At 39.3% G+C, this 24,851-nt stretch overlaps 1 protein-coding gene across 1 annotated transcript; it reads left to right on the top strand.

The window, feature by feature from the left end:
• The first annotated feature begins 478 nt into the window (after positions 1–478).
• LOC123231997 (leucine-rich repeat-containing protein 14-like) lies at positions 479–24,483 on the top strand. The gene is made up of 4 exons (XM_044658324.1): positions 479–603; positions 4,979–5,337; positions 22,689–23,312; positions 23,898–24,483. The coding sequence occupies exons 2-4, from the start codon at positions 5,030–5,032 to the stop codon at positions 24,451–24,453; spliced, it is 1,488 nt and encodes a 495-aa protein (XP_044514259.1). The 5' UTR covers positions 479–603; positions 4,979–5,029; the 3' UTR covers positions 24,454–24,483.
• The last annotated feature ends 368 nt before the right edge of the window (positions 24,484–24,851 follow it).

Genomic DNA, 24,851 nt, shown 5'->3' with positions numbered 1-24,851 from the left:
CTGGCAATCTCCAAGCACTTTTTAGTACAGGGAACTTCGGGATCCTTCCCCCAATCCTTCCCCCTCAAGACTCCTGAGGTTGGAAAGTTTGTTCCGATTCCGATAAAGCAGAGGGAAGAGGGGAGGCAAAAGCTGAGGCTCCAACCTTAAGCAGACCCAAGTTGCCCCAAACCCCCAAGGTTCCAGTAACTCACTCGGAAACACACCAGGAGCGGGAGAATTCCAAATCCTTTCCCTCCCGACAGTGATCGTAAATCTCCCGCTCTCGAAGTAGAGGCTCTGAGACTACAGCCAATCCGCGAGCGTACCACGGAGGCAGGGGCGGGGCGATAGGATACGTAACGGCAGAAGAACCGAGCCAACCAATACTTGGGGAACTAGAGAATTTTGACCAATGGGAGCCGCTAGCGTCACCAGCCCCACCCCGCGATCTGTGCCAAGCCGGATCTACTTTTCGTGGCGGAGGGAGGTAGTTTGTCTCTCAGAGACAGCAAGTACAACTGCTGGTGATCACAACGACTAAGACGGCGGCGAGGGTGGCAACCGCTCCCGGGTTGCCCCGGACTGAGGGACAGCTTGGCCCCGGGGCTCCGGGGTGACCAGGTAGGACCCACTGGGCTACGGCGCGAGGGTGGGGGAAGGGGAGTCGCGGAGGCCTGGGGATGGCGGGCAGGGGTAGCCTCGGTTCTGGTCCAGGGAGGGCGGATTGGCCGTCGAACCGCCTCGGGCGGGGCGAGCTTTATGAAGGGGAGGGACGGGCCTGGGGCTAGAGGAGCGCGGGGTGGGGGAGGAGAAAAGGGGAGACAGAAAAAGAGTGGGAAAGAGATGAAGACCGACGGAAACTGTAGCTGAATGGGGCGGGGAGGTCTAGACTGGGAGGAGCGCAGATGGGCGGTGGTGGTGGGGTGTAGCCCGGGTGCAGATTGAATTTGAGTGGGTACAAGAAAGCTGGACTGGAGACTGGGAGGAGGGAGCGGGAGTTGAAACGGCTATATTTGGATGGGGTGGGGGTGGGGGCTCAGGCCGGGAGGAATAGACTTGGAACAGATGGTGGGGGTTAAGTAAAGACTAAGTCAGGATGGCAGGGCTGGGCAGGAGGAGGGGGAGTCAAGAATGGAGACTGCATCGGGATGGGGAGGCTTCTCGCTTGAGGAAGTGAATTTGGAACCGATGCTGAGGGAGAGGGAAACCAAAACTATCTGGAGAGGGCAAGCAGGAATGGAGACTGCATATGCATTAATGGAGATTGCATCCAAATTATTAGGGAAGTCTGCATCCAGGGGGAATAGACTTAGAAAACAGATACTTGAGGTGAAAGTGAAGATTGCATGAAGGGAGAAGGGAGCAGAGTTTAGAGGCTACAATTAAAAAGTGGGGTGGGGGGGCAGCTGGGTAGCTCAGTGGAGTGAGAGTCAGGCCTAGAGACAGGAGGTCCTAGGTTCAAACCCGGCCTCAGCCACTTCCCAGCTGTGTGACCCTGGGCAGGTCACTTGACCCCCATTGCCCACCTTTACCACTCTTCCACCTATGAGACAATACACCGAAGTACAAGGGTTTAAAAAAAAAAAAAGTGGGGTGGAAGGGATTTTAGACTAGGGGAAATAGACACAGAGCAGGCTAAAGGAGAAAAGATGGGAGGGAGTTGCAGATATAATTTGCCATAGAAATAGGGTGTCTAAAGAGAGTAGTAACTGCATAGCAGTTTGAAGTTTGGTGGTTGCTGGGTAAAGCATGAAGGAGACCCATCTCCTCAGGTGATAGTGGAGCAGAAGCTACTTGAAGATTTGGAATCTGAGGCAGAAAGTGTGTGGAAGGGATGGATAGGGTACCCAAGAAGTTTCCTTTAAGGTGGTGGGAAAGTGAATGTGAAGAGGGAACTTTCTAGAGCAGTGGTTTGGTTTGAGTCCCAGGACCCACCCTTTTACACACTTAGAAATTATTGAGGATTTTCCCAAAGAGCTTTTGTTTAAATGGAATATATCTTTTCATATCTGCTCTGCTAGAAATGAAACATTTTAGTTTCACCACAAAAGTAGTTTTGACTACACATCCTCTTGAAAAGGTCTCAGGGACCATATTTTGGGAACACTTGTTCTAAGGAAAGAATGAAGATGGGGTATTGTCTGGAAAAGGTATGAGGAATGAAGCTTCTTGAATTTCTTGGGAACCTGGAAGGACAGTGAAGCTTGGAGAGCAATCATGGTTATATCAGCCTGGTTGGCATATGTAACAACTGAAATAAAGATGTGGCTTTCTATTTCTTTCCCTTCTCCCCTTCTTTCCCCATAGTTTTGTTCCTGAGGCCAAATGGCAGCTTGAGTTTTTTGGTCTCTTAGCTGATGGTGGTAGCACCATAACCCTTGTGGTGTTTGAGCTTTGGAACTACCTCCTGTACATCTTGGAAAATACTTATTTTATGTTGAGCTCAGAACTAATCCCTACTCTAACACTAATGCCATATGACTTTGGGCTAAAATCACCTTCTCCCTGGACTATTTTTCATATTGTAAAATGATAGACTGAAATCTGGTCTGTGAATCGATTTTAGAGGTTCACGAACTTGAGGAAAAATTGTATTTTTATTTTCACTAACCTTTTACTGAAACTTAGTATTTCCTTCACTCAAAAACATTATTTGGATAAGGATAGGTTTTACTAGATTGCTACAGTGACACAAAAAAAGTTGAGAATCACTGGACAAGAGGATCTCTAAAGTATCTTTCAGCCCTGACTCTGGACTATGGAAGTTTTGGGAAAAGGTTGGGACATCTGTCAGATGATTTGAATCTGCATGATGGGAAAGGATGGTACATGATGAAATAAATATGGAAGAGGGTATAAGTAAATGTAAGTGTAATCATAAAGTCTGAAAGGACTTTGGAATAGTCAGTTCTGCTGTAACATTTGTTGTTCACACATTTCAGTCATTTCTAATTCTTCATGACACCGTTTTGGGTTTTCCTGGCAAAGATATTGGAATGGTTTGCCATTTCCTTCTCCAGCTCATTTTTACAGATGAGGAAACTGAGGCAAATAGGATTAAGGGATTTGTCCAATTAGTAAGTGTCTGAGGCCAGATTTGGACTCAGGAAAATGAGTCTTCCTAATTCCAGGCCTAGCATTCTATCTACTGTACCATCTAGCTGCCATAAGATAACAAGTATTCCTAAAAATCACTTTGCTATGCAAAATCAAGCAATTAAAACCACTAGGCTTATGGGGAAAATGGGGTTGTGACACAACACTCAAAAATTTAATCAGTGACACAGAAAAAAAAGAGGAACCAAATAAAAACAATAGTATGATTTTATACATGTTGAAAAACATAACAAATACATATGTGCTATAATAAATAGTGTTGGTATCCATGGCCTGTGGTTACTGTGGCTTGCAAAGTTAATGGCCAGAAGGCAGCCCAGTGACTGCAATTCCAGGATTCAATAGCACTTTACCTTGAAAAAGATTTCTTATGGAAGAGGTTATTGGAAGGATTGCAGCTTGTAATTTTTTGTGAAGCAGTGTTGTTTTCTGCATTCTCAATGTTGATGACAAAATCAAGCATGAACAAATATGGAGTTAAATTATTCTTAAATGATTCCCTAATATATCAATTGTCTTGGAAAAAATTTGCATTTTTAACTTTGTTGATTGCCAGGAGCCATCAAAGCCACCCTGTCTGACATGGTCACGGGTGGGAATCCGAGGACTGCAGATACCCACTCAGATTCCCCAGTGTGACCCCTTTCTTACTAATACACTCTATTATTGGAATTATAATGATCAATGACACTATTCAACCCCAGGGAAATACAGAAGAATAGCTGAAGGCTGCCTGGGGCCACTATAGACTTCCAGGAAAATCTCACTCTTACATGTAATGATACAGAAATTCCCTAAACTCATTTCTTAACCTTGCAGAAAGTGATCCAATGTTAAAGACTTTTCCTGGTTATAAAAATGGCATAAATAAGAAGCAAATGCCTGCAGGGTTGAAACAAATATTTTCCCAACCTACTAAGGACCCCTATGCACCAGTCTGGATAAGGGGTAATATAGGAGATATAACTAGGCATAAACCCCCCCAACAAAACTGTACCCCACCAAACTGTTTCGTTAACCCCATAGCCTAGGAAACATGTTAAACATACCTTTGAAAAATATTTAAAGTTACTGGAGAATGAAAAGTTGTTAGTAATGAAATTAATGTATGACTTATTCATTATCTTCAAGAGAAGATGTATGTTGAAAATGAAATTCCATGCCAACCATATGTGTAATCTTTAAAATGTATAAAAATAAAGACAGCCCAAGCCTGATCAGAGTAGTCTCTGTGATGCCTGACTGAAACTGACTGTCTCTCATCTCATTTCGCTGACGCCATCATCCTACCAGAGACTTCTGATCTTGGGGAGGTGGACTCCTGCAGTTGATCTTCTTTCCTGCACTTAGCAGTGCTTGCAACATATTAGGAACTTAGTAAATGCTCCTTGACTTGATCCCACAGCTTCTTGTCACCTCTTATTATGATAAATATGCCATCCAACTGCCATTCATCTATCTGTGCCTTCCAAATTTGTCTTATACCTGTTAGGAGTTTGTCAGTAGTACCAAAAGAGGAAAAGACCTTGAAGGCACTTTGTGTATCCCCTTTGTAAGTCATTGTTTCCTTCATTGGTGGAGGATAAATAAAGGAGATTCTGGCAGTATGGAGATTCAGAAGGAGAAAGTTGGAACAATTCAGTTGTGGCTTAACTGTGAAAGAAGGCCTTGAGAGTAGTAATAGTAATGGTAAGGAAGGGATAGGACCCTAAGGTATTGCTGGGTTGTACACATTGTAAGTGTCCAATAATTCATTTTTTGGTGTTCCAGGACTATAAAATGGCAGCTGTTTGTGGCCCAATTGGGTGGATTTTATGGACCTAGAGCTTATAGACCTGTAAGACTGATTTTAAGTGTTGAATATCTTTTCTCTTGGCAGGTGCTTCCTGATTTGTATCTTCTGGGCATCTGATGTACATTGCTTGCAACCATGCGTTCCCTAGTATTCCTGTGTGCCCGTCAGGTAATCCAGGACCAGGTCTTCGCATGCCAGGCCCTGGCATTCCTGCCCCAGGAGCTGTATGCAGCACTATTCAAGGCAGCCTTCTTAGACAGGAAAACATTGGTGCTGCAGAAGCTGGTACAGATGTGGCCTTTCCCTCTCCTTAGTTTCCAGCAGCTACTACGTGAAAATTCAGATGGCCGTCGGATTCCACTACAGGAAAGACCAACAAAGGAGAGTGTACAAGCTGTGATCCTGGGGCTTTCTGCACGACTAAGGGAGCCACCCCCCCGCAGGTAACTTGGGCTTGGGGAACTTAATGTGTAGGGAGGCCAGCAAAAAAATCATGTAAAATGTGTGCCTAGAACTGAAGGATGAATGGCAGAAGCCACTTAGAATAATTTTTTTCTTTTTTAAAAATGAGTATTTTATTATAAACTTAACTTTAATAAAGTAACTAGACTTTCAAATACAACTAATTAAACAATTTAGTCATTACTTTTTTTTGTCTCCTTTCATTATCTTTATCCATTTACCTTATATTTGTATGTGTGTTTTTCTTTTATATAGTTTCATCATTATGTATTGATTCTTCAGTTCTGCTTTCTTCACTTTGCATTTTTTCATCTTTTTATTTTCCCTTACATTCCATATTGTATTATCCATTACTTTGATTTACATCAGTTTGTTCAGCTGTTACCAAATTATAGGAGGTTACAATAATTTTCAGCTTTGCACAATTATAATAAATGCTATTAGAAATATCTTTGATAAAGAAAACTACATTCCAGGTAGTTCTTTTTTATTTTTTAATTTAATTCATTAGGCATTATAAATATTAAAAATGATAAATGCTGGTATAAATATATAAATTAGTATTTTAATTAAAGCCATGCTGATAGATAAAATCATTAGACCACACGCTTGTAAGCATTCAAAACTGCCGCCTCCATTACTGTCTCCTGTTTCCTGGAAGCGCCTACTCGCAAAAGAGACCACTTCCTCCTAACCCAGGAGATTTAAACCCTTCCCTGCGTCAAGACGTAAGCCTTCCCAAGCCCAAAAACCGGAAACGGAAACCCGTTGGACCACGGGAAATGTAGTTTGATACATTTCCCAAATTTCACTTTTACAATTCCCCGTGAGGTCCGGCAAAAAAAAAGGTTAGTCCTTTTTTCTTCGCTGGACCTGTAAAAATAAACAACTTCTAAATTTTTCAGGAATTTTGGGGATAAAAGAAATAGATGAACAAATGGTTAAAATTAGACGCGTTGACAAAAAACCAATTTGGGGGCTGTCCCCCACTGGCATAACAGTGTACAATTAAAACAATACATACAACTCAATTTCAACTCCCCATAGTTCAATCAACTGCACCCCAAAGTTCAAAGTTTGGTCTTCATGGTACAGTGAAGGCTTTTCAGACATCTTCATGTGTCCTCACCAAACAAGTTCGTCGTCTGGATTCTGGGGAGATGGCAAGATCCTTATTCTGAAATTATTCATTTCACTTTTACAGCATTTATTAAGTACCTACTATGTGCTAGGCTCCATTTTGGGCACAGAGGATATAAAAACAGCCCATCATTCAAAGAGTTTACATTCTTGGGGGGAGGGGGGAAATAGCTTAAAAATGCAAAATGGCCTTTAAGACTGTATGCTCTCCTTCTACTTCATCATTACTGATGGTAGTGCCAAAAAAAGGGAACAGATAATGTCACAAACATTGTTTATTGGTAGCCTTTATCTATGATCTTTATCTGAAGACTAATGAGCTGAGTTAATGAAGGAACTGTACTATATATCCATATTGACAATTTTTCTATAAATGAAATCAAGATATAAAAACTCACAGCTTCAATGGAAGAATGATTTATACATTTTCTTCAGAGAAACAAATTAATGGATAGAGTGTGCAGCCATAGGAAGTATAAAACAATAGAATATTTGGCCATCTTGCCTGACAGTGTTCACAAATAGTATATGTAAACAATCTACTTGTTATAACCTATGAACTTCAACTATTCAGTACAGTAGCCCAAACCACCATAGTTATTAAAGCAGAGAAAGACTTAAGTAGTGAACTTGGGTAGTGAGTTTGAGACTTTTTTGTTCATTTTTACACCTATCATACCCATGAACAGTGTCAAAATTTCTTCTCTGCTCATTCTGGCTAACCCATAGAAACCAAATCCAAAGTAGAAATAAAGATAGTTTGTAGTTCTTTTCTAAGCTTTCCTTTTCTCTGATAACACACAACTATCATCCCTCTTTCCTGTTGCCAAAGGCCCCATTGTCCATAGACCATATACCCCTCCACTTTCCACAAATATGCATTATGGTCTTATAGGCCTGAGGAATTAAACTCCTTAGAATGGCCTTTAAGCTTTTTGTTATATGGCTCTACTGTATATTTCCAGCTTTATTTTACATTGTTCATTTTAATGTATTCCAGGTTCTAGTCAGTCAAGGCTAATTAGCCATTTTGCAAGTTCCATATGCCATTTCTTGCATTTGCACAGGCTGTCCCCTCTGTCTGGAATGAATTCCCTCCATATCATTGTCTTTCAGAATCTTTACTTTCAAGGGGCAGCTTAGGTTCCAACTCTTCCATCCACCCTTCCCTGATTTATACCCCTGGAAAATCTCTTTAGATTTTCCTAAAATATATTGGTTTTTTCTTTGCCCTCATCATGCCCTAAATTGTATAAGATTTATCTGTGTGTATCATCTACATACAATCCCCCATTTCAGTTGCCCTCTCTCCTATATGTTATAAACTCCTTAATAATAGATTCTGTATTATTTTTAGTGTTGTGTCCCCAGTGCCTCTTATAGTACATTTGATAAATATTTATTAAATAAATGAAATTTATTGTAATGCATTTGAGGTTTTCTTCTCTTCTACTGACAGCCAACTTCTATTTATTCCTTAGCAGCTAGGTGGTACAGTGATTAAAATGCTACACTTAGTGTCAGGAAGACCTAGGTTCAAATCTTGCCCTCAGATATTTCTTAGTTTTATAACTCTGGGGGTTAAGATGGAGGCAGAGTAAAAAGCAGCTGCTTGACCTCTCCTAACCCACACATATAGGACTCCTCATGAAGACATAAAATCAAATCCAGATGAACGAAGGGACCCCACAACAGGGTGCAGCATTGAAGGTACATGGAATTGGGGCATTTCCATGCTATAAAGGGGTGAAACAGCTCTCACTAAAACGTGAGCTGAGCAACCCCCTCCCCACCCCCACACCACGTACAGTGCCAAAGCCAGCGAAAAAGAGTTAGAGCAAGTTTGGGGCACCCATTAAGTCATTGGCAGCTACCTGGGGTCACTAGGACCTGCTCCTGAGAGCAGCAAGACTTAAGATCCCAAGAGGCTAAAGAATGTGTGGACTTTGAACACAGACCCTGAGCGCAGGCGCAGACCTTGGGTGGGGACCCAGTGCAGAGGGGTGCACAACTGTGGAAGCAGCGTCCTGAAACTGTTAAAGGAGCTTCAGGCAGAGGAACAAGCAAGGGGACTGACCACCAGGAGGCTTGACCCTGAGAACAACTAGACCTGAGACCTCAAAGAGCCTAAAGAGTGCAGGCAGACCCTGGGCGTGAAGATAAACCTGAGAGGGCATGCGGCTCACAATGGCACGCCATCCACAGGAATCCCAAAAGAGAAAGAGATCAACAAGAAGAACTCAACTTTTTCACAGAGAAAATCCAGACAACAGAGCAAATAGCAGAGGAGAACAAACAATCATATCCAAACTTTCCCAAAACAATGAAAACTGGTCACAAGCTATTGAAGAGTTCAAATCTGAGATGATGAGAAAGATGGAAGAGATCTGGCAAGAAAATAACAGTTTAAAAGGCAGAATTTTGCAATTGGAAAGTGAGGCAAGTAAATTGAAGACCAGAAATGACTAGATTGAAAAGGAAAACCAGTCTCAAGAGGTTAGAACTGGGCAGTTCGAAAAAGATGCCCCCAAATCAAAAGAATTGATAAGCAAATTGGAGACCAGAATCAAACAGCTGGAAAACAGGATAGACCAAATCAAAAAGGAAAATCAAAAAATTATAGCAGAAAGTCTCTAAAGATAAGAATTGGGCAAGTAGAAGCCAATGATCTCTCAAGAAAGCAAGAACAAATAAAACAAAGTCAAAAGACTGATAAAATAGAAGGAAACATGAAATACCTCAATAAGAAAATGACAGACCAAGAAAACCGGTCTAGAAGAGACAATTTGAGAATCATTGGTCTTCCTGAAAAAGCAGAAATTAATAGAAATTTGGACTCCATACTAAAAGAAATTATTCAGCAAAACTGCCCTGAAGTTCAACAAGAGGGCAATATAGACAGTGAAAGGATCCATAGATCACCCTCTACACTAGACCCTGAAAAGACAATCCCCAGGAATATAATAGCCAAATTCAAGAGCTTCCAAGTAAAAGAAAAAATTTTGCAAGGAGCCAGAAAGTGAAAATTCAGATATCAAGGAGTACCAATCAGATCACACAGGATCTGGCAGCCTCCACACTAAAAGACCACAAGGCTTGGAATATGGTATTCAGAAAGTTTTGTAACTCTGGACAAGACACTTAACTGGTTATAGAGATTAATACTCTATAACCAGAGACTAATCTGAGTGGCCTGGGTGGTCGTCGGATGCAAAGAATGAAACAGATTGGAAGCATGGCTTGTTAGCTCATTGTACTTCAAAAAATACTGAAGTAGCCACTTTATTATAAAGGAAATTAAAGATCCCCTTCCCCCAAAAGCCAAGAAAGTTTCCCACAGTTACAGAGAGCAAGATTTTTACTATAGCCAAAACAAAAGCCTTAGAAGCCTCCAAGTCGTAGACAAAAACCTATGCTAACCTATCAATTATATGTGTTATCTTTAAGTGGAGACTGGGACATCTCCGTTAGGTCGGAAAGCCCCATCAGTTTCTCAGCCTTGATGGTATTAAACAATTTTTTGAGCCTCATTATTTTACTTTAATTTTGGGCAAAATGCCCTGCCAAGGGTTCGGCCTTGGCTGTACCAGCCATCTGTGTTCTCGGGCAAAGGAGAACAGAGTTAGCCCCCCTCCTGCTGGAGTGCTGAGAGCCCAAAGCTTTTTCAATAAGACTATAATGTATTTTGAAGGAAGGTGAGAATTATGAAAGGAATCAAAAGAGGAATCTCAGATTTTTATCTTAGATATCCCACACCTGTCTCGTCCTGTAAATAGGGGCAGAAAGATAATACGCGGCTTTGCCGGTCAGTATTGATCTTTTGAGGGAGTCCAGATAAAAATATCTACTTGAGATTCTAATTTCTCTTAATAGCTCCCAACAAATTTCCTCATCTGAAAAATGGGGTAATAAACTCTGCTTTCCAGAGTTGTTGTGAGGTGAGGTTGAAATTGATGATATTTGAAAAACAATTTGTAAACCTTAAAGCACTATATAAATGCTATTGTCTTCCTTATGTTGCTGCTGTTATGCAATGAGAACTTTTCTTTTGATTGTTTTTTTCTAACTGTATGTGATATTTTATTTATTTTTAAATTTTTTTCCCTAAAAACAAGAAAAATTGCTTCAGTCTGTACTCAAGCAATCATCAGTTCTCTCTCTTGAGGGGGATAAGATTTTTTTCATCATGAGTCCTTTGGAATTATCTTGGATCATTATATTGATCAGAGTAGCTAAATCTTTCATAGTTGATTATCATTAAAATGTTGTTACTGTGTACAATGTGTTCTGGTTCTCTTCACTTTGCATCATTTGATATAAATCTTTCCAGGTTTTTTCTTAAACCATTTCCTTTGTCATTTCCTAAGCTATTTCCCACTTTATGGACATCTTCTCAATCTCTTAATTCTTTGCCACCACAAAAAGAGCTGCTATATTTTTTGTAAATATAGAACCTTTTCCTTTTTCCTTGATCTCTTTGGGATACAAATCTAATAGTAGAATTGCTGGGTCAAAGGATATGCACAGTTCATCCTTTGGGATTAAAAAAAAAAAGTTAGGATCTATATTGATGGAGGTAATACCTTATACTTGTAAGGAAGGAGGAAATATATTCTAGTTCCAAATTATTCTTCAGAATGGCTGGATCAAGTCACAACTCTAGCAACTGTGTGTTAGTATCCCTCCTTTTTTTTTTTTTTTTTTTAAGCTCTAAGTTTTAGTGTCAATCCTATAGAAGAGTGGCCACACTAGGCAATCAGGGTTAATTTGCCCAGGGCTGTACAACTAGGAAGTGTCTGAAACCAGATTTGAACCCTAGTCCACCTCACTCCAGACTATATGTACTGTACTACCTTGCTGCCCCACCAGAACTTGTTATTGTAGCTAGTCTGATAGGTGCGAGGTAGTACTTTAGAGTTGTCTTTTTTTAACCCTTTACCTTTTGTCTTCAAATCATTACTAAGATTTGTTCCAAGGCAAAAGAGGAGTAAGTGCTAGGCAATTGAGTTTAAGTGACTTGCCCAGCATCGCAAAGCTAGGAAGTATCTGAGGCCAGATTTGAACATAGGACTTCCTATCTCTAGGCTTGGCTCTCTATCCACTGAGCCACTTAGCTGTTCCTGCCATAGAGTTGGTTTACATTTTTCTAATTATTAGTGATTTTAGAGCACTATTTCACATGACTATTAATAATGTTGATTTCTTCTAATAACTGTCTCTTGTCTTTTTGCCATTTATCAATTGGGTAATGGGTCTTATTTTTATAATTTGACTCAGTTCCCTGTATATTTGGGAATATATATATTTTTTCTATGACCTCTTCTTCAAGGTTAGGGAGGGAATGGGAGAACCATTCTGGCAGCTTCCCCCAGGCCATCAATGTCTCTAAATCTTTGAATCCAAGTTTCTTTTCTTTTCTCTTTTTAAACCCTTACCTTCTGTCTTAGAATCAATACTGCATATTGGTTCCAAGGCAGAAGAGTGGTAAGGGCTAGGCAATGGAGTTTATTTGTTTTTATTTCTTTTTTTTAAACATTTGTTAATATTTATTTTTTTGAAAAGTTAACATGATTACATAATTCATGCTCTTACTTTCCCCTTCACCCCCCAAACTTCCCCCCATCCCCCCATGGCTGATGCGTATTTCCACTGGTTTTAACATGTGTCATTGATCAAGACCTATTTCCAAATTGTTGATATTTGCATTGGTTAGGTAGTTTCAAGTCTACATCCCCAATCATGTCTGCCTCAACCCATGTGTTCAAGCAGTTGTTTTTCTTCTGTGTTTCCTCTCCTATAGTTCTTCCTCTGAATGTGGGTGCCGTTCTTTTCCATAAGTCCCTCAGAATTATCCTGGGTCATTGCATTGCTGCTAGTACAGAAGTCCTTTACATTAGATTTTACCACTGTGTATTGGTCTCTGTGTACAATGTTCTTCTGGCTCTACTCCTTTCGCTCTGCATCAGTTCCTGGAGGTCTTTCCAGTTCACATGGAATTCCTCCAGTTAATTATTCCTTTGAGCACAATAGTATTCCATCACCAGCATATACCACAATTTGTTCAGCCATTCCCTAATTGAAGGGCATACTCTCATTTTCTAGTTTTTTGCCACCACAGAAAGGACGGCTATAAATATTTTCGTACAAGTCTGTTTATCTATGATCTCTTTGGGGTACAAACACAACAATGGTATGGCTGGATCAAAGGGCAGGCATTCTTTTATAGCCCTTTGAGCATAGTTCCAAATTGCCAGCCAGAATGGTTGGATCAGTTCACAACTCCACCAGCAATGCATTAATTGTCCCAGTTTTGCCATATCCCCTCCAGCATTCATTACTCTCCCTTTCTTTCATTTTAGCCAATCTGCTACGTGAGATGATACCTCAGAGTTGTTTTGATTTGCATTTCTCTATTAGAGATTTAGAACACTTTCTCATGTGCTTATTGATAGTTTTGATTTCTTTATCTGAAAATTGCCTATTCATGTCTCTTGCCCATTTATCAATTGGGGAATGGCTTGATTTTTTTATACAATTGGTTTTTAACTCCTTGTATATTTGAGTAATTAGACCCTTGTCAGAGTTTTTTGTTATAAAGATTTTTTCCCAATTTGTTGTTTCCCTTCTGATTTTGGCTACATTGTTTTTGTTTGTACAAAAGCTTTTTAGTTTGATATAATCAAAATCATTTATTTTACATTTTGTAATTTTCTCTAACTCTTGCTTGATTTTAAAATCTTTCCCAGAGATCTGACAAGTATACTATTCTGTGTTCACTTAACTTATTTATAGTTTCCCTCTTTATATTCAAGTCATTCAACTATTCTGAATTTATCTTGGTGTAGAGTGTGAGATGTTGATCTAAACCTAATCTCTCCCATATTGTTTTCTACATTTCCCAGCAGTTTTTGTCAAATAGTGGATTTTTGTCCCAAAAGTTGGGCTCTTTGGGTTTATTATACACTGTCTTGCTGATGTCACTTACCTATTCCACTTATCCTCCCTTCTGTCTCTTAACCAGTACCATACCGTTTTGATGACCGCTGTTTTATACTACAGTTTAATATCTGGTACTGGTAGGCCCCCTTCCTTCACATTTTTTTTTCATTATTTCCCTTGATATTCTTGATCTTTTGTTATTCCAGATGAACTTTGTTATAGTTTTTCCTAATTCAGTAAAAAAGTTTTTTTGGGAGTTTGATAGGTATGGCGCTAAATAGGTAAATTAATTTGGGTAGAATCATCATTTTTATTATGTTAGCTCATCCTACCCAAGAGTAATCAATATTTTTCCAATTGTTTAGATCTAGTTTTAATTGTTTGGAAAGTGTTTTGTAGTTGTTTTCGTATTATTCCTGTGTTTGTTTTGGTAGATAGATTCCTAAGTATTTTATATTGTCTAGGGTGATTTTAAATGGTGTTTCTCTTTCTACCTCTTGCTGCTGTGATGTGTTGGAAATATATAGAAATGCTGATAATTTATGTGCATTTATTTTGTATCCTGCAACTTTGCTAAAGTTGTTGATTATTTCTACAAGCTTCTTAGTTGATTCTCTAGGATTTTTTAAGTATACCATCATATCATCTGCAAAGAGTGATAGCTTAGTCTCCTCATTGCCTATTTTGATACCTTCAATTTCTTTTTCTTCTCTGATTGCTACTGCTTGTGTTTCTAGTACAATGTTAAATAATAGAGGTGATAATGGGCATCCTTGTTTCACTCCTGCTTCTAATTTATCCCCATTGCATATGATGCTTGTTGATGGTTTTAGGTATATACTATTTATTATTATATATACTATATACTATTATATATATATACTATTTATTATATATTATTATTTATTATTTTAGGTATATACTATTTATTATTTTTAGAAAAGGTCCTATGCTTTCTAGTGTTTTCAATAGGAATGGGTGCTGTATTTTGTCAAAGGCTTTTTCAGCATCTATTGAGATAATCATGTGATTTTTGTTTGTTAGATTGTTGATCAATTGTTGGTCAATTATGTGGATGGTTTTCCTAATGTTGAACCATCCTTGCATTCCTGGTATAAATCCCACCTGATCATGGTGGATGATCCTCTTGATCACTTGCTGGAGTCTCTTTGCTAATATCCTATTTAAAATTTTTGCATCTATGTTCATTAGGGAGATAGGTCTGTAGTTTTCTTTCTCTGTTTTTGATCTCCCTGGCTTTGGAATCAGTACCATATTTGTGTCATAAAAGGAATTTGGTAGGACTCCTTTTTTGCTTATTATATTAAATAATATGTATAGTATTGGGATTAGTTGCTCTTTGAATGTCTGATAGAATTCACTTGTGAATCCATCAGGCCCTGGCGATTTTTTCTTAGGGAGTTCTTTGATGGCTTGTTCAATTTCTTTTTCTGACATGGGATTATTTAGGTATTCTATTTCTTCTGCTGTTAATCTAGGCAATATGTATTTTTGCAAATATTCATCCATATCTCCTAGATTGCTATATTTGTTGCCATATAATTGGGCAAAATAGTTTTTAATGATTGCCTTAATTTCCCCTTCATTAGAGGTGAGGTCTCCCTTTTCATCTTTGATACTGTCAATTTGGTTTTCTTCTTTCCTTTTTTTTATTAAATTGACCACTACTTTGTCTATTTTATCTGTTTTTTCAAAATAACAGCTTCTAGTCTTACTTATTAATTCAATAGTTCTTTTACTTTCAATTTTATTAATTTCTCCCTTGATTTCTAATTTAATTTTCATCTGGGGATTTTTAATTTGCTCGCTTTCTAATTTTTTAAGTTGTATGCCCAATTCATTAATCTCTGCCCTCCCTAATTTGTTTATATATGCATTCAAGGATATAAATTTCCCCCTGAGTACTGCCTTGGCTGCATCCCACAGAGTTTGGTAGGTTGTCTCTTCATTGTCATTCTCTTCAATAAAATTGTTGATTGTTTCTATGATTTCTTCTTTGACTAGCTGGTTTTGGAGAATCATATTACTTAATTTCCAATTAGTTTTTGATTTGCCTATCCAGGTGTCCTTACTAATTATTATTTTTATTGCATTATGATCTGAGGTTACATTTATTATTTCTGCTCTTTTGCATTTGTTTGCAATGTTTCTATGCCCTATTACATGGTCAATCTTTGTGAATGTACCATGTGCAGCTGAAAAGAAGGTGTATGTATTCCTTTTTGTTCCTATTTATTTTTCTCCACATATTAAATGTAATTTTTGTAGGACTTCATCTCTCTTACCTCTTTCTTATTTATTTTTTGGTTTGATTTATCTAGATCTGAAAGAGTGATATTTAGATCTTCCACTAGTATGGTTTTACTATTTCCTTCTTGAGATCTGCCAGTTTCTCCTTTACGAATCTGGTTGCTATGCCATTTGGTGCATACATATTGAACAATGTTATTTCCTCATTGTCTATACTGCCTTTAATCAGGATGTAATGACCTTCCCTGTCTTTTTTACTCATATCTATTTCTACTTTGGCTTTGTCAGAAATCATAATTGCCACTCCTGCCTTCTTTTTCTTATTTGTGGCCCAAAGGATTTTACTCAAGCCCTTTACCTTAAACCTGTGTATGTCCACCCGCCTCATATGTGTTTCTTGTAGACAACATATGGTAGGATTTTGGTTTCTAATCCACTCTGCTATTTGCTTCCTTTTTATGGGTGAGTTCATCCCATTCACATTCAGAGTTATAATTATTAGTTGTGTATTTGCAGACATTTTAGTATCCTCTCCTAGTTCTACCCCTTCTTCTTACACTATTTCCTTTTAAACCAGTGGTTTGCTTTAAGCCAGTAACCCTTGTCCTCTCCCTTGATTTACTTCCCTTTCTACCCCTTCCCTTATTATTCCCCTCTTTTTATTTTTAAGGCCTAATGAATTCCCTCCCCCTTCTTTTCCCTTCCCTTTTTTGACCTCCCCACTTCCCTGCTACCCTTGGTTTATCCCTTCTGACTTTCTCAGTAGGGTTAGATAGAGTTTTATATCCCAATGGATAAACTACTCTTCCCTCTCAGGGTTAATTACACTGAGAGTAAGGTTTAAATATTACCTCTTAATGCTCTCTTCCTCTCTTTCTTATAATAGTATTCATCCTTTCCCCTTCCCATGCCCTCTTTGTGTGTAATAGAATATCCTATTTTTCTTATTCATTCAAGTTTCTCTTGGTGTCCTTTACTATTCACCCTCCTTTTTCCCACCCCCATATCATCTTAGACCATTTAGTATTCCAACTTCTCCCTATGAATAATTCTTCTAATTATTATAATAGTGAATACTATAATAGTGACTAGAGTTCTTTACAGAGAATTATACATAACATTTCTCCACATAGGAATACCAATAATTAGATCATATTGAAGCCCTTAAAAAGGCAAATTTAAAAAATATGAGTTTTCTTTCTTTCCCCTCTGTTTCTTATTTACCTTTTCATGTTTCTCTTGGTTTTTGTGGTTGGATATCGAACTTTCCATTTAGTCCTCATATTTTCTGTGCAAATACTTGGAAATCTTCTATCTTGTTGAATGCCCAAACTTTCCCCTGAAGTATATAGTCAGTTTTGATGGGTAGGTGATCCTTGGTTGTAGACCCAGTTCTCTTGTCTTTCTGAATATCATATTCCAAGCCTTGAGGTCTTTTAGTGTGGAGGCTGCCCGATCTTGTGTGATCCTGATTGGTGCTCCTTGATATCTGAATTTTCTCTTTCTGGCTCCTTGCAAAATTTTTTCTTTTACTTGGAAGCTCTTGAATTTGGCTATTATATTCCTGGGGGTTGTCTTCTCTGGGTCTAGTGTAGAGGGTGATCTATGGATCCTTTCACTGTCTATATTGCCCTATTGTAGAACTTCAGGGCAATTTTGCTGAATAATTTCTTTTAGTATGGATTTCAAATTTCTATTAATTTCTGCTTTTTCAGGAAGACCAGTGATTCTCAGATTGTTTCTTCTAGACCTGTTTTCTTGGTCTGTCATTTTCTTATTGAGGTATTTCATGTTTCCTTCTATTTTATCAGTCTTTTGACTTTGTTTTATTTGTTCTTGCTTTCTTGAGAGATCATTAGCTTCTAAATTGCTCAATTCTAGCCTTTAGGGACTGGTTTTCCTTTTCAATCTGGTTGTTTCTGGTGTTCAATTTTATTTCTGAGCCTCACTTTCCAATTGCAAAATTCTGCCTTTTAAACTGTTATTTTCTTGCCAGATCTCTTCCATCTTTCTCATCATCTGAGATTTGAACTCTTCAATAGCTTGTGACCAGTTTTCATTATTTTGGGAAGGTTTGGATATGATCACTTGTTCTCCTCTGCTGTTTGCTCTGTTGTCTGGATTTTATCTGTGTAAAAGTTGTCAAGTGTTACAGATTTCTTCTTTTTTTTTTTCAGATTTCTTCTTGATGATCTTTCTCTTTTGGGGTTCTTGTCTCTGGCTTGCCCTTGTTAGCCCTGCGCTCTCTCAGGTTTATCCTCACACTCAGGGCCTGTCTGCACTCTTTAGGCTCCTGAGGTCTCAGGTCTAGTTGTTCTCAGGGTCAAGCCTCCTGGTGGTCCCCTTGCTTGATCCTCTGCCCGCGGTTCCTTTAACAGTCTCAGGACGCTGCTTCCACAGTTGTGCACCCCTCTGCACTGGGTCCCCACTCAAGGTCTTCGCCTGCACTCAAGATTTGTGTCTGGGCTTGCGTCCGCGCCTGCACTCGTGCCTGAGCTCAGGGTCTGTGTTCAAAGTCCGCACATTCTTTAGCCTCTTGGTGTCTTAAGTCTTGCTGCTCTCAGGAGCAGGCCCTGGTGACCCCAGGTAACTGCCAAGGACTTAATGCATGCCCCAAACTTGCTCTAACTCTTGTGTGCTGGCTTTGGCACTGTAGGTGGTGTGGGGTTGGGGAGGGGGTTGTTCAGCTCGTGATTTAATGAGAGCTGTTTCACCCCTTTATAGCATGGAAATGCCCCGATTCCACATACCTCCAATGCTGAGCCCTGTTGTGGGGTCCCTTAGCTCCTCTGGATTTGTTTTTTGTCTTCTTGAGGAGTCCTTTACGTTTCGGTTAGGAGAGGTTAAGCAGCTGCTTTTTACTCTGCCGCCATCTTAACCAGGAAGTTCCTGAATCCTTCGGCAATGGGGTTTAAGTGACTTGCCCAAGGTCACACAGCTGGGAAGTGTCTGAGGTCGTATTTAAACCTAGGACCTCCCATCTCTAGGCCTGGCTTTCAATCCATTGAGCTACCCAGTTGCCCCCCAAGTTTCTTATTGCCTGGACCTGCTCTTTTTTCCAGCACTCTGGCATTAGTTATTGTAATAAAAACCATGAAATAATTGCAGTTTACGTGCCACCATCTGTTTCTGAGAACGAAAAAGGGGAAAAAAGTTCCCAACGATTAGAGCTATTCAAAAGTATAATGGAGAAGTTCAGCTTTCCTGTTGACCTTGAGGCAGAAGATACTTGTTGGGATTTTGTAGTAGAAATTCTGGCTTAGATAAGTCTTTGACTAGATGCCTTCTGAGGTCTCTTCTAGAATTTGTGAGATAGAGAAAGTTGGAGGTAGAATTAGGATTAGTACTGCTAAAAGAACCAGAGAAAGACCTCGTCCTGAAAACTTAGAGAAAGACACATAAGAATAACACAAAGAGAAAATCTGTGGAAAAGTTGTCATCTGACCAATGATGAATCATGTTATCCACCTCCTGACATTAGTGATGGACTCAATGAAGAATGAAGCATACATTTTTTGACATGGCCAGTATGGGAATTTGTTTGATTTGACTATTCATATTTGTTATAAGGGTTTTCTTTTCTTTTCTTTTCTTTTTTTTTATTGGAGAAGGGAAGGAAAAGAAATAAGTAATTATTAAAGTGATTTTTAAAAACAAGTTATGATCTTTATTGATAGAGGTAATACCTTATACTTATAAGGAGGTGTTATTGGAGGGAGGAAATATATTCTAGGCATTCACAGAGTGATAATATAGAGCCATGTATGAGGAACAACAAGTAGGCCAGTGAAACTTGATGGTAGAGTATGTAGAAGATTGTAAAATAAAAGACCGGAAAGGTGGAAAGGGGCAAGGTTCTGAAGAGCTTGAAATGCCAATGAAAATTTTATAATTGATCTTGGAAATATTAGGGAGCAATATGCACTTGAAGAACATTACTGGCCACAGAGAGGAGGATGGTTGGGTAAAAATGATGTAGGGACATCAATTAGAAGGCTCTTAAAGTAGTGTAGGCAAGAAAGTAATTAAGGCCTGTATTCAAGTTATGGCTGTGTGAGGAGAAAGGTCAAGACATGCCAGATTAAGTTTACTTTTAATTTAAAAATAAACTTAATGTTACAACTGCTTGAACACATGGGTCGGGGTGGACATGATTGGGGATGTGGACTCGAAACTACCACACCAATGCAACTACCAACAATTTGGAAATTGGTCTTGATCAAGGACACATGACAAAACTAGTGGAAATGTGCATTGGCCATGGGTGGGGGGAGTGCGGGGGGCGAAGGGGAAAGGAGGAGCATGAATCATGTAACCATGTTAAAAATGAATATTAATAAATGTTTGGAAAAAAAATAAAATAAACTTAATGTTGACTCTGTACCTATGGTGAAAAGAACACTGTTTCAAGCTTCAGGTTCTTTGTGCAGCTGCCTTCAGAGCTAGCTGTGGGGATTTATAAGTTTTCAATTCTTCTAAGGTGATATGATGTAAGAAGAGGTGTGTTTAATACTCTCCTGGCCTGGGCTCTGGACACAAGCTCTCTTTTTCTGCCTGGGAACTGTGACCAGGGTTTCTGCTCACCTGTGGTTGAAAGTGCTGGTGTTTACTTGTGCTCTTCAACACCCTGAAACTGTGACTTAGGACTTCAACCTCGTTCTGCATATGGGCAGTTCTACAAGGGCCTTGCACCTAGAGCCAGTAAAGGGACCCCTGTAATCTTCTTCTGAACAGTTGTCCAATCTCCCCCTTACCTTCTGTGGTTGAGAGCTCCAAAAGCTTTTGCTGCTGATTCAGCTGCACCCAAGGCCTGTGGCTTGGTGTACTGCTTCTCGTTTCACTTCTCCCTGGTGTGCTAGATCTTCTGTGCTGGTCTTCTAAGTTGTTTCAGGCTGAAAAATTATTTCACTTCATTTTTTTGTTGTTGTTGTTGGTTATGCTGCTCTACAATTCATTTTGAGGTGTTATGTCATAGTTTTGGGGAGAGTAATTTGGTAGAGATCAGGTGGATCTGTGTATCTTCTCCACCATCTTGGCTCCAGCCCTCCAAACTAACTTTACTCTCAGGGTTACTTAAGATCAGGTGAATGCTGTAGATGTAGTTTACATAGATTTTTGCCAGGTAATATTGCTCATATTGCTCTTGTGAAGAAATTAGAATGCATACTGTAGACAACTCTTAATTGTCACTTTTCCCACATCAAGTCTAAATTTGCTTCTCTGCAATTCCTGTCCATTCTACTATATGATAACAAATCAAATCCATCTTCCATATGATAGCCTTTCAAGGGCTAGGCCTCAGACACTTAATAGCTGTTTGACTGTAGGCATTTCACTTAACCCTCAATTTCCTCATCTGTAAAATGAGCTGCAGAAGGAAATGGCAAACCATTTTTTTTTTTTTGCCAAGAAAAACCCCAAATGGAGTCATAAAGAATCAGATACAACTGAAACAATTGAATAATAAGACAAATTAAGAAAAAGATCAAAAAGACATTCCATTTCCAACAAGAAGTCATCAGATATTTAGGAATTAATTTTCCTAGATACCAGTTTGTTCTTTTATAAAAATAGGCATAAAACTATTTTTTAAAAAGCCATAGAAAATTAGAGGGGACAATTATTATTTACAATTAGGTAAGATTAACATTGAAAAAATGACTATTTTTGAAGTTTTATAAATTTAATTCAATGCTAGTCAAAATGCCAGGAACAGTTTATATGAAGAAATAAGAGAGCAAGAATATTTAGCTTAGATGTAGGAGAAAGTGATAGAAATGGCCCTACTATAAGGCACTTATCAACACTACCTAATATTTAATTTCAGTATTTTAAGGAATCTTGATTTCATCATTATATGCCCACCTTCTTATCTTTCCCAATTTGTGATGAAGATCATCACATTTGTTTACAGTCTTATTAATCATTTCATGAATTTTAGCCAAAGAAAAATCTGGTAGCCATATTTTTATTTTTTTAATCCAGTTTTATTTTAAAATATTTAGTTTTTATTTCCTTCCCTCGACACCCCCCCCCATCTTCCATTGAAAAAGCAAGAGAAATAAAACTCATTAAAAATATTTGTACTTTAGCCATGTCCAAAAAATAAATATGCTTAAATTTGCACTCTAGTTCTATCACTATCTGGAGGTGGGTAACATGTTTCATCATCATGAGTATTTTATTATGTTGATGAGAATTTTTTTTTCAGTTATTTTTTTTAAGTTGTAAAATTTTTCCCTTTGGTTATATGATTCATGTTGTCTCCCTCCCTTCTCCCAGAATTTACAAGCAATTCCACTGGATTATACATGTATTATGTTGACAAGAGTTTTAAAAAATTGTTTGTCTTTACAGTATTATAATAGACAAATTCTTCTGGTTTGAGCACTTCATTTTTCATCTGTTCATACAAGTCTTTCCAAGTTTTTCTGAAACTGTCCCCTTCATAATTTCCTATAGCATAATATCATTCTATCACATATATAGCATATTCCAATTTGTTAAGCCATCCCCCAGTTAATGGGTACCTCCTCAGTTTCCATTTCTTTGCCACCACGAAAAAAATCTATAGCCATCTTGTTTTTGGCCAGAGAAAATGCCTGGAGTCAAAAGATAAGAGTGTCTTAAGTGTGAGGAAGAGCAAGAAAGCCTGTGTCACTGAGTCATAGACTGTGTGGGAGCATAAGGGGGAGAGGAGCAGGGGTGATTGGTGGGAAGATGGAGAGACAGGCTATATTTGATTCTGGAATTAGGTACTTAATAAATACTTGTTGACTTGAATTGACTTTTAAAAAATACCGTTGAAATGGCGTGTGTACCATTCCCTTTATAACTTCCTTTTTCCTTTCTTGACTGTATTGCAATCCTATTTAATTTCTTCTTTTTAGTAAGTCAGGTACACACTACGATAAATTATTCCATTTGAGGTAGAGTAAACTTTATAATAGTGGTGTCTCAAACTGTTCTCTCCTTTCCTTAGGAAGCTGCAGTTGCAGCTGTTGGACATGACAGGAATTCTGGATTCTGGCTATGAGGAAGATCTCACAACCATGACCATGTGGTCCCGCACTGTATCAGTGATCCAGACCTGTATCATGGGTCAGCTAAATAAATCTTTAAGACAGAGGCGTCGACGGGCCAAGCGCAAGAAGGCAGTCCCACCCATCTATACTCCTACCCCTATAGAAGTTCGAGTAGATCTCCGGGTGACCCATAGCTCCTATGGGTTTCTAAAGGATACATTACAGACAAGTGCTTTTAGCCCTCTGCGCCTTTGTTGTCGAGATTTCCGAGCTGAAGAACTCCCTCTGAACAGCACTGTAGATATGTTGGAGTTACTGGATCCCATGCACTTGCGCCGAGTGGACCTGTGCTTCAATAGCCTGGAGTTATCTGGCCTGTGTGAACTCATGGCTTCTGTTGTGAAGTTCACCAACTTGCTGAGCCTGAAACTACAGTACAGTTATGTGGACCTGTGGCAGCTCTCAACTGAGTCAGAAGGTAGCTTCCGTTTATTTGTCTCGGAGCTCAATAAGTTGAACCGCCTCAGAGAGCTCAATATGGGTTCCTCTTGCCTTTCTGGTCGACTGTGCCAGCTGCTCAGGTAAGTGAACCTGGGAGTTGTCCTTATGCTCTTTTCTGTTCATACACTTGTACTCACATATAGTCATTCTTGCCATTGGCACCTACTCTAAAGCAAAGGTCACCAGCTCAGTTTTTGGTTGCTTCCATGAAAAATATTCCATGATTCACTCATTGTAACCATTCAGTTTTCTAGAAATCTGTTTTGATGTCAAAGTAACTTTTTTATTTTTAAATCCTTCCCTTCTGGCTTAGACCCTAAGAATCAGCTCCAAAGCAGAAGAGTGATAAGGGCTAGGCTATTGGGGTTAAGTGACTTGCCCAGGATTAGCTAGGCAAAGTAACTTTTCTAAAAGTTACTTTTAGAGAGAACTTTATAACATTAAAGAGAGAACTTTATAACATAAAGATTTTTATCCTTGTTGTTAATCTGTTCTTTCCTGCATTCTTCCCAATTCTTTCAATGTCTCTGTGGCCAGAGCCTGCATCTGCCTACAGTGTGGCAAGGCTATTTAGTAGAACCACCATCTGTCTTGTCCCTCTGGTAGTGTGGAGTGAATCTTTGGAGTTTAATGGCAAATAATACTATGTCTTTGTCTCTTTGCAGCAGCCTACAAGGCCCCCTGGAGAGCCTGGAACTGGCCTTTTGCTATCTCCTTCCCACAGATTTAAGGTACTTGGCCCAAAGCCCACATGCTACCCACCTTAAGAAGTTGGACCTCAGTGGCAACAATCTTTCAGGTGCTCTCCTGGGCCCCTTCCAGTCTGTGCTGAAGGCGGTCTCCACTTCCTTGAAGCTCCTGAATGTGACTGAGTGTGAGCTCATGGACACTCATCTTATTTCCACTTTACCAAGCCTGTGCCGCTGTGTCCACCTCCGCTATCTTGGTCTCTATGGCAATCCCCTCTCTACCTCTGGACTCAAAACCCTGCTGCTTCGGTCAGAAGTACTGCCTGAGCTTCAGCTGGTAGTATATCCTTTTCCTGTGGACTGCTATGAGATTTTGCCATGGCCACCTCCTGCTGCCATCCTCCTGGATGAGGAGAAGTTTGCCCATGTTCAGGCTGAATTACGCCAGATGTTACTGTCAGCTGACCGAGCTAACGTGCTGTGGACCACTGACGTCTATGGTCCCAACATGCCTGATTACTTTAGCTTATAACTGGTGGGCTGCCTGGCAGGGATGGAGAAGACCTCATTGTCTTCCATTCTCCCTGGCCTTGAGAGGAGATGCCCAGTAGCGCCTGTGTTGATTATTAATGGGGCACACAAGGAGTCTTGAGGCCTTCTCTCCTGCTGCTTGTTGTCTTTAAATACTAGGAATTCTAGCTTGTCTAACAGGGCATGGAGCGAACCTTAGAGTTTGGGGGGTGGGAAGGATTGGGGAAAGTATATCTGTTGGAGTAATAGTTATGAGAACCCACCAAGTTTATGAAAATCTAGGAGGGTTAGGTTATTTTCTGATATATATCTAAAGAGGGTCAGAGGGTCCTGTCAAAGACACCAGATAAACTAGGCCAGGTGTTCAGAAAAGCTTGTCCTTACATGTGTCTCTGGTTT

The sequence above is a fragment of the Gracilinanus agilis genome, chromosome 1 (genome assembly GCF_016433145.1).
Source record: "Gracilinanus agilis isolate LMUSP501 chromosome 1, AgileGrace, whole genome shotgun sequence".
NCBI lineage: Eukaryota > Metazoa > Chordata > Mammalia > Didelphimorphia > Didelphidae > Gracilinanus > Gracilinanus agilis.
Note: the sequence above shows the minus strand (reverse complement) of the source record. Positions and strands in the feature narration are given on the sequence as shown.

What these genes read in the sequence shown, in the direction of transcription:
- LOC123231997 (XM_044658324.1), top strand. Translation starts at nt 5,030, where the DNA reads ATGCGTTCCCTAGTATTCCTGTGTGCCCGTCAGGTAATCCAGGACCAG. An exon ending in AGGGAGCCACCCCCCCGCAG is followed by an intron (nt 5,338 to 22,688) that starts GTAACTTGGGCT and finishes TCCTTTCCTTAG; the next exon opens with GAAGCTGCAGTTGCAGCTGT. An exon ending in CGACTGTGCCAGCTGCTCAG is followed by an intron (nt 23,313 to 23,897) that starts GTAAGTGAACCT and finishes GTCTCTTTGCAG; the next exon opens with CAGCCTACAAGGCCCCCTGG.